This window comes from Myripristis murdjan, chromosome 15 (genome assembly GCF_902150065.1).
Source record: "Myripristis murdjan chromosome 15, fMyrMur1.1, whole genome shotgun sequence".
Classification (NCBI taxonomy): Eukaryota; Metazoa; Chordata; class Actinopteri; order Holocentriformes; family Holocentridae; genus Myripristis; species Myripristis murdjan.
The window spans coordinates 19,423,047-19,436,865 of NC_043994.1; the positions used below are offsets into that span (position 1 = coordinate 19,423,047).

Consider the following 13,819-nt stretch of genomic DNA (forward strand, 5'->3'; position numbering starts at 1 on the left):
TATATGTATGCACATACCCATGTATCTGTCAGGGTTCCCACTGTTTTGAATGTAAAATTTCTCTACTTTCCCATGACATCCTGTTTTAAAATGTTGAAATTCCAAGACGTCTTTCAACATTTGATGTTCTTTTTTCTTTGACCAAAAATTTTAAGGATTCAAAATCTATCAACAAAAAGTTACTTTGCATTCAATGTTTTCAAATTATAGCAGGAGAAGTGAATATAATTCCATAATATTCCATGAACTGTCACAAGAATTTATTAAATTGTCTGCCTTTCAGTTTTTAGAATAGACCTTCCTAAATGCCATGACTTTCCAGAAGTCAGTGACCCATGGTAGCCGTGGTAACCTTGGTATTTGTGTTTGTGCTCATGCACGTGCATGTTGTTATGTGCACACTCCCAAGTGGTTGTCCTTGCTATACACAGCTCTCCATTGCCTTCCCTCTGGAGGACAGCGGGTAAGGAGTGCCGTGGCTCTGTTACAACTCAAGATAATAGCACAGTCTAAACACCTCACTGCATTAGTCTGACTGGGCACCTCACGTCATCCTCCTGTTGTCCTGAAATAAATTCTCCACTCATTGAGGAGACCTGGCCTGTTGGCATTTCTTGTTGGTTTAACTCCAGCGGCACATGTTCTTTTTTAAGAAAGATAAATTGTTTTAAGGTGTGTCATGGTTTAAAGAGTAACTGAACACCCAACGCAAATCTCTGTGAAGCCTGACCTCTAATGGTGAAAAGTGGGGTGTCTGGTCTTTGGTGGCAGGTGATGTTACCACCTGCTGTACTCTATGGGTGGTGACATCACCTGCCACTAAAGACCAGATACCCTACTCTTCACCAGTCGAGGCTGGGCTTCACAGAAATTTGGTATGGGGTTCAGTTAGTCTTTAATAACCCTGTCCTATCACAACCCTGTCTCCTAAAACTTAAGTTCCCATTGAACTAAACTGCATTCTTAATTACATTTTTGTTGGAAAAATATTTTGCCACTGCTCATGTTTGTTTCTGACATATCAAAAATACATTTCCAATATCTTGTATATCCCACCAGGTGGCATTTTAGTAATTTTTGTTACCTTTAGCCATCAGAACTACTTTGTTATGGTTAGGTTTATGCATATACACTACAGTAACATAATGTATCATATGTGCCAATTTCAAAAAGCAAACACCACTGTCACTTGGTGCTGGACTCAAACTCAAGTTGCCTGGGTGAAAGCTGGTTGTCTGAGCCATCCAACCCCCTGCCTTCCCCTGGTGCAGACTTCAGTCTAAGTGACTACAAAGGTTCTTGTGACACATTTCAAACAAACATAATCCAATTACAAAATACTGAGAACGGTATAGGTATTGAGAATGCAGTTTAGTTATATAACTTATATAACTTTTTGGAGACAGGGTTCTTCATCAGTGTTCTGTCAATCTGTTCTTACCCAGTGGTTTGTTTGCCCCACCTCATTGTGGCAAGTAGACATAGCCTTAGGCCAGCCAACCATATCAAAGTGGCCTGTAAAGTAATTGATGTGCTTCAAACCCAACTTTAGGACTACAATAAAGCTCAATCAACTCTGAACCACCCTCATCACCCACTTCTGACAGAGTTTGAGCTCTTTCCTTCAGATTGTCATTTTAGAATCCCATAAACAGAGATAAGGCATGTCTTAACTTATTTTATCCCTATAGCCACTGACAAGTTTAATCCTTTAAGATAGCCTAATTTACAGACTTGCACATCTTTATTTGTTGGCACAGCACAGCACTTTACTTGATTTGACTTAACACTTGAGTTATTTTGCACTGCTTAAACTTATGTTGCATTTAATTTTTGGCCTGGGTTTATATCACCAGCTTTTTTAAATTTTTAATTCAGGATGTAGGAATGTCTCCATATTTTTGCTTGATCTGTTTACTTCATTATATCCAATTTTATCTTATTCATGTATTTCTTTTATATATATGTCCAAATTTTGTCCTATGTCTGATGCTTGTTGCTGTCAGTGTTGAAATGTGATCTCATGTATTTCAATGCCTGCTACAAACCAAATTTTCTTTAGGATAATAATAAAGTTGAAGTTTTTGTCAGTATTAACAGCATTAAGTCAGTCCTGTGGATTATGTCTCTGTGAGTTGGTGGGAAGAAGGTGAAAACAAATGAGAGAAGGACACAAGAGACTAAAAAGTTGTATTTTTTGGAGCCAAAGCTGAACCAGGTTATGGTCTACTGGAATGGACGGAGAAATGAGGAAACACTTTTTGAGTATAGGCTTTTCGCAATACCGCTGTCATTTCAAGTGAGAGGACAGAGGATGGTCAGCCAACATAATCACAGACACTGTAGATGACCTCAGTGATATGGGTTGAAAACACACAGCAGATCAGAGTCATTAACCTCATATTGAGTAGGATATAAATCTAGCAGTGACATAGCTTCACTGCAGTTAAAACTTTAAACAGAGAGGATGTGGCAGGTCAACATTAGTTTTGGAAGAGAACACTGGGATTGTTTGAAACCATTAATTGTTTAATTATGAACCAGTGAAGTTGGCCCACACTGAACAACTGACAGGCCAAAAAAAAAAAAGACTTTAATACCTCTCGATATACACACAAACTTACATGCAAGCAGCTTGTTTGATGCATGCAAAATGGACATTTCTTTGTTTCCTCCAAGACAGCCTCATCCAGCTCATTTGCATTCTGTGTGAAAGAAAATCAAGACTTCTCAGCCAAGCCATGCCCTGTCAGTCAGAATTAAGTGTGTGACCGTGGCTGCTGGGATTGGATGTTCACACTCTGCGATTAGTGCCAGTAAACACACAGCATAAATCAGGCCTTTACACCCTCTTTTCACTATATCTGCATGCCTATAAATCCGAATCTATAGAGACTTAGAGTGAGGAAAGTTTAAATATATTTTATCACTTTAAGCTGATGTGATTTATGCAATCTTCTCACTGTGCACTATACGTCTTACTGTGGGAGGTCTGAGAGCCTGTGAAATAAGTGTGCAGCACATACCTTGTATGAGATGCTGAACAGGCAGACATTCCACTGCTTGTCTTTTGCTTCTGCCCAAAACCATCCCCCTGATTTATATCTGTTTCACAAGAACATTTTTCTGCCCCTTTCCATGTATACACTCCTTCTTCATCGTTTTGGGTGATGCCCCCAACTTCTTGACATTGTTGCAACAGGGATCAGAGCAAAGAAATCTTGGAAACAATGGCACTTTTGTCTGGACAGTGTCAGCACTTAAACACCACTCCAAGTCTACAGGAATAAGACTTTAGGTTTATGACTGTAATCTTGACTTTACTGCTGCGATGCGATGAAAGCTGCCAACCACTAGGTGGCTCTCTACGTTTATGGATTGAGCTCCATTGGTCCCACAATGGCAGGGCACTTGTTTAATTAGCTGTTCAAGAATGCATGGGAGGTGCAATAGTCATCTTGTATGCAATTGTGCTTATATTTTTATGTTTTAAGAAAGATTCATAGCATTCGTTTGAAATTACTTAGCTCTTTTGGGGAAGCGTTCACGGCCCTCCAGCGGCCTGGAGATAAAACAGCCAGTAGGAGGTGATTATAGAGGGAATGTCTGAGCACAGCGATGGGGCAGGGTAATAAAGCTGCTGGTGTAATTAAGATTAGAGCTGTTTTCACTGGTTCTGACAAGCACCAGACGCCCACGCCGGACTGAAAGGGCTAGAAGGGGAGGGAGGAAGTAAGAGAGGGAGGCATGGCAAGTCTCCAGCGTCCAGGCCCTATGCCTACAGGCACCGTGGAGTGAGGGTGGGGGTGTGTGTGTGTGTGTGAAAGCAGTGCTGATGAGGAGGCTGAGGAGGTGTAATACAGGAAAGATTAGCGGGTGAGAGAAAGCGTGAGCAGGCAAGTGAAAATCTGAGAAGAGGGTGAGAGGGCACAGGGCAGACTGGGTAAAATCTGAGCGCGGAGAAGAACTGCAGACTTGTCACACATATTCTGTCTGCAGCTGCACAGGCCAAATGAAAACATGAAACTGTATTTATCCTGTAACACAAGATTTACAGTCTCACTGGACGGCAATCAGTCACAATTATTTAAAACCACTCTGCCCTGTGGCATATCGTGACGACAGCTACAAAACTCCTGACATACATGTCAGCTGGTAAGATATCCTCCAAACGCACAGTGGCTTATTACCATGAATTATGTTGTTTTTTTTTGTTTTGTTTTTTTCAGTAGGGTAGATCATGTAGGACAGAGGGCTGCTTTTTCGCTGTCATCATGAGGACCAAACATCCCAAACAAACATAAACATACAACCCACTGCGGCCATGGTGGCGAGGCTCAGTTAACATGCCCAGCGCTACACTAACATTCCTAACTCATGTATGTCTGGATCATGTGCAACAATGCCCTAAAGTCAAAATATACATATGACTTAATCCATGTTTTTCAGATTTTCTGTTATTTATTAAAACAAATTAAGTGGGTGGTCAAGAATGTTGTATGTCTTTCCCTTCCTTTCCTTCATGGCATTATCTGTACCAGTGTATGGTTAGTAGCCTGAGATGAAGGATGAATGCCTGGGTTGAATAATACAAAAGAGATGAAAAATTACTAATTTTAATTTTGTTTATTTTGTCTTTGTTGCTATTTGTGCCTTTGCAATATCTTGGTGTTAAATATTTATCTAATTTCCAGGACTACTGTAAGTCCTTCAGTGGTGAGCAGTCAACCACATCGTTAATTATACGTTTATGTCTTTCAGTACACACCTTGCGTTGGCTAACAACTTTTACCACAGCATAGCTTCCATTCACTTACTCACACTCCACACATGCCACAAATAACCTAGATGCTAAGCTGGAAACAAGAGAAGAAACAAAAGTGTCTTTGTGAGAATGTCTAATGAGATTTACGCAGCTTACTGGCCTACAACAGGAGTCAATGTGTATGTGTGTGTGTGGGTGTGTGGGTGTGTGTGTGTGAGCTCTGTGACTCTTTCTGCTTGTTCCAATAGGCCTGAACAGGCTTACACCACGGCCAAACCTACCTTGCCTCCCTCGGTGTTTGCACGTACGCTGATGCTTTCGCGCAAGTTTATGTGTGTGAAAGGGCCTTTGTTGAAGCCTGTGGCATTTTATTCAATTTTCACTGCGCTCTTAGACTCCAACGCTCCACAGTGTTCAATGAGTTCATGCTGCAATAAAATAAATTCCATATTAACTGGAACCGGATAGACATATTTCCTGACCCCACTCAATGTGCAAACAGTGCCTTTAGATTTATGTTTATTAATGCAAGATGTATTTTGTCAACTCTCTCACCCGAGCTGACTCAGTCACCAACCACTGGCTTTTCAAGTGGACTGTGGTCTATTTGAGAATAAATGGTGGTTCTAATGGGCTGATTAATTTGATTTACTACTAATTTAGTAATTTGATTTACAAGAGGATGCATGGCCCAAAAAAGAAATACAGACGATAAACCGTATGGGTTGGAGAAAATATTATTACCCTCTGTGCTGCAAAAAATATTTATCTCAACCATTTAGTCTCATGAAACCAGTTTAAAAAATGCTAGTGGGATGAGATAATCCCACTTGTTTACAGAACTAATCAACTTGTTTCCAGAATTGTCTTGAATCAATATACTTATTTAATATTCTCCGACAAAATTTCTGAAAAACAAGCAAAACTGCATTGGAAAAAAGTGGGATTATCTCATGCCAGTGGCAAATTTTTCTGTTTTCTATTAGAAGAAAAACAAGATTCTGAACATGAGTCTAAATGGCTTGTTAAGATGGATTTTTTTTTTTTTTTTTTTTTTTTTTTTTTTTTTTTTGCAATGTGAAGGTCAATGTTACCTATGCACTTCAAAAGTGCCACTTGGTACATACCTGTAGCTCGGGGTATGTGTTTGTGCATCGGTGTGTGCATTTCATATTCAGTCCTTACAGATAATTTTTAACCTGTTCTAATGATGTGTGTGTGTGTGCGACCTGATACACAAACGACCCTGAGCTGAAGAGTTTCACCTTGGGTTACATGGTGGAATGCTAAACCAGCTGAAGGTGGTATTGTTTGTGTGTGTGTGTGTGTGTGTGTGTGTGTGTGTGTGTGTGTGTAGCAGGCGTAGGGGGGTTAGGCTGATTAGCAGTTATTGGAGCAACAGGAGCACTTAGTCACCAATCCCACTGCGGTAAACTAACTCACCCAGAAGCTCCACATCATGGCACTCTACGACTTACCTGACTTTGGCTTTTTTACCGCTTCTATCCGTTTAGCTAAGAGTCAAGTATGTGTCTAGACTGCTGCTTTGGTGACTAGTGCATCGCCAAGAGCCGCTTCAGGTAAATTTAGGGTTAGGAAACTAAGCTACTGCATTTGCTGCCATGGGAAACTCAGAGAGAGTATTGTGGATTGTAGTGGAGTGCACCTGCAGGATCCTTGGTATCTCCACAGCCACAGGTAAGGTGTAGATAGATAGATAGATAGATAGATAGATAGATAGATAGACCTGATGTAGATCTCACATACAGTACAGTTGTTTGTTTTGCATTCTATCAGTATATTACCAATGGAAATGAATAGTTAGATTTCACAGGATAGTTGTCACTGATAGCTGCATATAATAGCAGGAGCAGATCAGTCATTGAAACCCAACATAATCACACAATCCAGCATTACAAATAAAATGCAATTTTTTCTGTTTGTTCTTTGTTCCTATTAAATTATTATATTAAATATTATTACATACAGTATTGAATATCATTTCATATATTGTCTTCTTATTTTAGGATATAATCAAACTGTATAGAATTTATTATTGTATATATTTTTTGTTCTTTGTGATGCCGAGTCCCGCCGTAGACATCCGATATGTTTAACTTTCCATCTGTGCTGCTGATTTACCCTCAGTTCAGATAACATTGCGTTTGGCCAACTGTAGTCTTGACCTCATCTCTGAAAAGCAACACTAAGCCATCCCTTGGCCAGTAAGTACTGTAGAGACATAAAACCGTGCTTAATCACACATAACCCCACATATCGCCCCTGTTCCTCTGTTTGACTGCCCCCCCGAGGCACCACAGAGTCAGAGAGACAGGGAAGAGAATGCAACCAGCTCCCCCAGCCTCTCTAAATCATCATGGGGGAAAATTGTCTGGATGCTGCCTCCCTCGAAGATACCGACTCCCCCCTTACTACCCCACCCCCCCACCCCACATTACCCATCCACTTAAATTCAAACAGATGCTGACACTGAACATTTTGCTGGGCGACATGTGCCTAGCATCACACCAGCCTCTGTAAAGTCTCTGTATACCGCTGGGTTACTGGCTCATTTGATCACAAGCTGTTACACATTCACACCTTCATGAGCTTTCTATATACAGTTTATATAGGGTGCATGTGCATGCGTGGGTGGGTGGGTGGATGTGTATATATTTGTGTCTGTGTGTGTGTGTGCGCATGTCTGCCTCTGTGCCTGTGTCTCCACTCTGTCTGCATGCCTGTGTGTGTTCACAGGCAGACATGCATGCCGGGTGCACCTATATGTTCATATTCAGGAGGTCTATAAGCTGCGTTAATTCTTCTCACACTCTATAAACTCCCAGAAACTATTTAGCCATATTCTCCCGATTTAACTCCGGTCCCTCTGGTGCTGATTCTATCTCTGCATTTCTGGTAAATAGGCCTAAGGAATTGCTTCCACATGTTAGTGGCAATCAGCCCTCCTTGAACATGCTCCTTCTTAACTCTCACCCCAAAAAAAAAAAAAAAAAGATTATCCTAACAGACTTTGTATTTACATTTAACTTTCTTGCCATCTCTTTTATTGTCTCCCTTGACATCAGTACAGTGGCATTCGCTCCATGCATCATTTCTGTCAGCGCCCAGTTATAGGAGTCTTCATATTTAAAGTTTATGTTTAGGGCCTTCATATTTGAAGTTCAACAGAAGTTTTAGTGATTATTTTGAGAGATTATTTATAGAGAGCCTTGCGTGGTGGTAATGTGACACTTTCCTAATCTCCACAGGGAAATTCTCTGTTCAGCTTCCCCTAAACAGGCAGCTCAGAGGCCAAGGTCAAACAAAAGAACAAATTCAGTGTCTTGCTCAAGGACACTCCAGCAGGGCAGATGCTTGCAGACAAAAGGGACATAAATCCGTGACCGCATTCACAATGCTTCCCTGCTGCCAGTTTCATTCCTTGCTCATAAGCTTGAATCACAGACAGGAGGAAGGACTACAGGCCTACTCTGACATCTAGTGACCACTTCGCAAACAGGCTTTGCAGGGTGTTATGATTGTGATTCACTGTCAGAAGACCTGTGATGTGTCACATGGAGTCTTAAATAGGATTAAGTTTCCTGTCATGCCAACAATAATGTGGTGGTAAATGATTTTTAAAAAGTGGCTAATATTACCACTTGTCAAGGATAACCATAAATCAAAAAACAACTAATCTAAACAGGGATCAAATGAATTTTTTAGAAAATTATTAATTTGCACTTGTTTCTTTAAGTCCTTATCTTCTTATAAATTAAATCAGTTGACAGATCAGATACTAGCTGATCAATGATATATATTATGAAGTGAAGAGTCAAAAAGACTACATATCAGCATACATACAAGACATTGTAACTGAAAATGAAAGGTGGGTTATCTAAGTCCTGGTCATTGTTGTTAGTTCTCTACTTGTTTTAATTTGTCTAAAAGTGCCTAAAGTGTCTTTGAGTACTAAGGAAGGCACTATACAAATAATATGTATTATTATTAGTAGAAGTAGAAGTAGAAGTAGAACTACATCCCTCCTTGCCAGTTTGTACTTTTAGCTGGAAAATCATGAACTAAGTCTGACATCTGGTGGACAGAATCTGTACAATTTGGCACTTATCAGGAACTTGCACACAGGATTGTAGTGATAGTTGATGAGGTTAGTACAGTATCCTATTAAGTAGATGGGTAGATTACTGAGGGGGAAGTGGATACACTCCTACATATTAAGAGGTGGTGTGTACACCCTCCAAGACACTACTACCTGCAGAGACAAAATGTAATATTTGGTCATATTGTCTCCTTCTCAGTGTTGTGCGCTGTGGGAGTGGAGACACTACAACAGGGAGAATTCCACAGCCTGGCCATCTACCTGCTGTAAGTGCTCTTCTTCACCACTTTCACATCCGCTTTGACAAGATGCATCACTACCTCAGGGGACTAAGCAGAGCCAGGGGTTGTTTCTGTAGTCCACCTAGTAACATATGCATTTAAATCCACCTGAGTACTCTTGCTTCTGACCTACTTGGCCCTGAATGGTGAAATTCCAGAGTTACAAATTATAAATGGACTGCTTAGATTTTAATATAGGAAAGAATGTGTGGCCTAAAGGCTACTACAGTACAATCAAAGTCAGTACCTGCCTACCTTACCAACTCATGCTCACAGGTCCCTGCATGCACAGCAGGGACTTGTGAGGAAATTTGAAAACATCAAAAATGATCCTAGATATATTATGAGGCAGTCGGAAGGACACAGTGAGGTGGCAGAGGGCAAAAAGGAGCACATGGTAGACTGGGGGGAGACTGATCCTTCTGTCCGACTCATTATTATCTCTGTGGCTCACAGCCAAACTCCCACAGAGGCACAGGAAAGCATCTCCCATAGGAGAATAGAAATACGTGACTGTTTATTCTATCTCCACTTGCACATGCACATGCACATGCATCCACACACACACATACATAAGGCACAAAAAAGCATCATATTCAGCAATAACTTCTCAAAGAGAGGGCAGAGTAGCTAGAGGGGTCAGCCTGCTTACATTCCTCTGGTTCCAAAGATTAGATGGTTATCAAAAAATGTAAGCACAAACAAAGAGAAGAGAACGTCCTCCTTCAGTTCAACAGCACACAGCAAATCACAAAGGTTTTTAAACACGGTACACCTTCAAAATAAGCAAACTACAAAAGAAAACACCCAAAACTCAAGACACAAAAGTCAAGATCTGTCTCCTTTGCGCAATATGAGTTCGCTTTTTTGCCTTTATTGCATTTGCTTGTCAAACAGCTTCTTGTGCTTTTGCATCCCTCCCGACACAGCATCATAAATTTGCAATTTTCACAATCAAAACAATCATGACATAATTCTGAGCTATGTAAACTATCTCAATGTAGAGGATATGTATTTTTTGAGTATTTTGTTTGAGGCTATAATTGTTCTCTCTGACCCTAAACGTATGTATGTTCTCAGAGTGTCATCTGTTGGGATAATGCTGTTTGAGCTGGCTTATTTTGTGGATGCCCTTCTGTTAATGTGTCTGCCGTGAGTACACAACACTCTTTTATATTTTCTGTTTTCTTGTTCTGATACTGTAATATATATGGAGGAATGGGACTAAGCACAGGAAGCACACAAGTCAGCAGAACCGACTGTGTGCTTGTAAAGTCACATCCAAACCATATATTCCATACCATGTATTTTTTTCAGCCAGGCTGATATTGTTTGCAACTCAGTAGATGTTGCTGGAAAAAGGTTTGCTCATGCCAAGCCAACTATTCCTCAATAAATACTGGCAAAAAAAAATAAATATAAACATCTGGTTTCTATTTTGTTAGCATATCACCATATGCCTTTCCAGCATTCACATACGTAATGTCAATGCTGTTTTCACTGTCCATAGACTATAAAACAGTAAAAATTGGACTTTTTGGTGCTAACAGAGGTCAAGACAGATTGATAGAATAGTTCGTCAGACTAGTTTGTACATATTTAGGAAATAGTCTAATTGAATTTAAATCCCACTCTTCTTCCCCTCTTCCTCTGTAGCTGCCCTCCAGACTGGCAGGTGTTTCTGTTGTGGGGGAAGATGGCTCGCCTTGGAGGCTTCCAGAAATTCCTCTACTACTCCATAATGTCTGTGGTTTGCTTTCTGCACCCTGTGCTGGTGTGGCATGCCATTATCCCAGGTACAATGATGCTGCCAGGATACAAAATGCAAGATGCACTGAAAACCCCACCAACAGAAGTACTGCTTCAATTCAGTGTCAGAAATGTTGTAGAAGTGCCATGTTTTTTTTTCTCCTGGTTTCAGGGACCATGCTTCTGGTGACAGCCTTTTTCAACTTCATACTAAGCAAAAAAGCCAAGGCAGAGTCTCCCAAAGGACCGCAGGACAGCTACAATGACCAAGGCCTGACCACGGTGTGTGTGACAGAGAGAGGAGGCTCAGGAAACAACTTCTCCTTCTTCCACATGATGGGAAGCAGGAGAGGAACAGGCCTCGCTCTCACATCCAGGGACCGCTGCCTCGGCCTGGGTGAGAGAGGAGAGACCATCCAAGCCATGCTGGAGCTGGAGCAGACAGCGGCACCAAAAGAGACAGAGAGGCAGAGGAGGAGGTGGAAAGACAGGAGGCAGGTATGCCTCACAGGTAGGCAGGGCCCTGTGGAGAGAGAGATGGAGGAATTTGAGAGGTACTGTGAGCCGGAGCCAGAGACCAGCTCCGATACTGCACCTATGATTACTGACTGAATGTCCTGCAGCGCTGAGGCTGAGCGTCTTACCAGGGCACACGATGGACAGCATGACTAACACAGACTGTGCCACAATGTGTAAATAACAGACTCAGCCTCAGTGTGTAAATAACACACACTATTGACTGCTGGGATAGGCTCCAGCAACCCCCATAACCCTAACAAGGATAAGCAGTTTGGAAAATAAATGAATGAATGATTGAATGTGTAAATAACATAAAAATTCTTACCTACCATAAGAGGATTTTCAGCACTTTTTAGCTTTGGTCCATCTGGTAATATGGTATAATTACATTTTTTTTTTTTTTATTTAAGAGATACTTAACTGATGTTGAATTTTTTTACTTGAGAAAAATGAATCTATTTGACAAAGAGTATGTGTAAAATCGATTATGGAATATGTTTAACTGTTTAATTTGTGCCTCACATGTATCACTTAAAAGAAAGTAAACCATTTATACCTTCAAGTTCATGTGTGCCTTTTAGTGTGATGAGCTTTTTTTTTTTTTTGCAAAGGCCGGCATTGATTGAACAGCAGACATTAATACCAGGCAATCCAATCCAGTTAAGGCAGCATACATTATTCATAAAGGAATAAATTAGATAAATCGTTTCATTTTGCAACATCTGAGGAAAAATGTGAGCGCCGTACAGACTCTGTGTATGAGAGCAAGATAGAAAATGCCTTTTAAAGCCTACTCCACAGCTTGTGCAGGTGCGCGTGTTTGTCACATCCACGGCTCTTGGATGTGTGTTTGTCATGTGTTGAAACGGCTGTGAGCGGTGACCATGGTGACAGAGCTCTGGGAGGAGCACTGATGAGAAAAAACAACATCAGATCACCCACTGGAGTGGCACCAGTAGGCCAATATCGCACCACAACCAATAACATAATCAACATAACTGATGTAAGGCAAATATGATTAGAAGTAATTAGAATAAGTGCAACAGGGATGCATTAATAATGTATCATACACTGTGCCCTGATAATATTAACAAGGTGAATGAATTAGAACAAGCACAAAAAACAAAACACACTAACAGAATTGTTCAGTAATATAAATCACCTTGAATTTTTTGACACAAAACATGCTAATGTAAAAGCTGGTATAGAAAGCCTGTGTTTACATTTCATTTGTTTGTTCTGTGTTTTCACCACGCCACAAAGGATACATCTCCCCATACAGACATTCCTCTTTTGTTGTGGCCATAAATCAATACTGTTTTTTTTTTTCTGTCCTACACAACCAAACACACACACACACACACATACATGCACACATATACACACACACCAAGTGTATTTCCCGGCCCTTTGTTCACTGGAGTGTAGGTATCATACTGTATGTAGCCTTAAGAGGCAATCTCACTCCATGCATCAAAGCTAAGGAGAGAATCAATATGGGGAGAGAAACACATTCATCAAACAGCACCTAAGTCAGCTCTGCTGCCAGACGGCAGACATACACACACACACACACACACACACACACACACACACACACACACACACAGGCTGTACAGGGTTGGGTAGACAAGGGTTTTATTCTGCCCATCTGACACAAAATACACAACCAACAGCAATACACTTACATAGATTCATTCAGCTTTTGAAAAACAATTTAATGCTCGTTCAGCATCGTGACAAAGCCATGACATGTGAACCAAGTCAGGAGGGATGAGATGTTCTGGTGCTTTATGGGGAAAACAGGGGCTCTTTGTCCAGAGTTTGCTAAAGGGGCCGCAAACTGTCCCATAACCCCGGCTTTATTGTCTTCTGTTCAATGATCAACTGACCCAATAATGAACAGAGAGGAGAGGAGAGGAGAGGAGAGGAGAGGAGAGGAGAGGAGAGGAGAGGAGAGGAAAGAAGAGGAGAAGAAAGGAGAGGAGAGGAGAGAAGAGGAGAAGAAAGGAGAGGGGAGGAGAAGTTGAGCTCAGTATTTCCAGTCTGCCTGCTTCTATAAATGTCCCTACATCTTAGGGTTTTCTTTGTCATACCCATATCCTCTAGAATGAACTGTTCTCAGTGGGGAAGTTATTCAGCTGCTGGAACAACTTACTTCCTCTGTATATGTTCAATCATGAACTCCAACTCTCCAACTCAGACAGACAGAGAGAGAGAGAGAGAGAGAGAGAGAGAGAGAGAGAGAGAGAGAGAGAGAGACTTCCTAAAGCTCTGCTACCTCCCCACAGTAGTTTCCTAGATGGCAGAACCAGGCTCAAAAACAGGATGGGTGAAATAAATCTTATTGGGTCACAGTGGCTTCCTTCTTTCCATATCTTCCTC

At 41.0% G+C, this 13,819-nt stretch overlaps 1 protein-coding gene across 1 annotated transcript; it reads left to right on the forward strand.

Annotated features, from left to right (window-relative positions):
• Nucleotides 1-6,188: 6,188 nt before the first annotated feature.
• tmem72 (transmembrane protein 72) lies at nucleotides 6,189-11,691 on the forward strand. Its single transcript, XM_030070904.1, has 5 exons — nucleotides 6,189-6,463; nucleotides 9,085-9,151; nucleotides 10,247-10,318; nucleotides 10,823-10,962; nucleotides 11,088-11,691. Exons 1-5 carry the CDS (start codon nucleotides 6,388-6,390, stop codon nucleotides 11,525-11,527), a joined length of 795 nt encoding a protein of 264 aa, XP_029926764.1. The 5' UTR covers nucleotides 6,189-6,387; the 3' UTR covers nucleotides 11,528-11,691.
• Nucleotides 11,692-13,819: the final 2,128 nt, after the last annotated feature.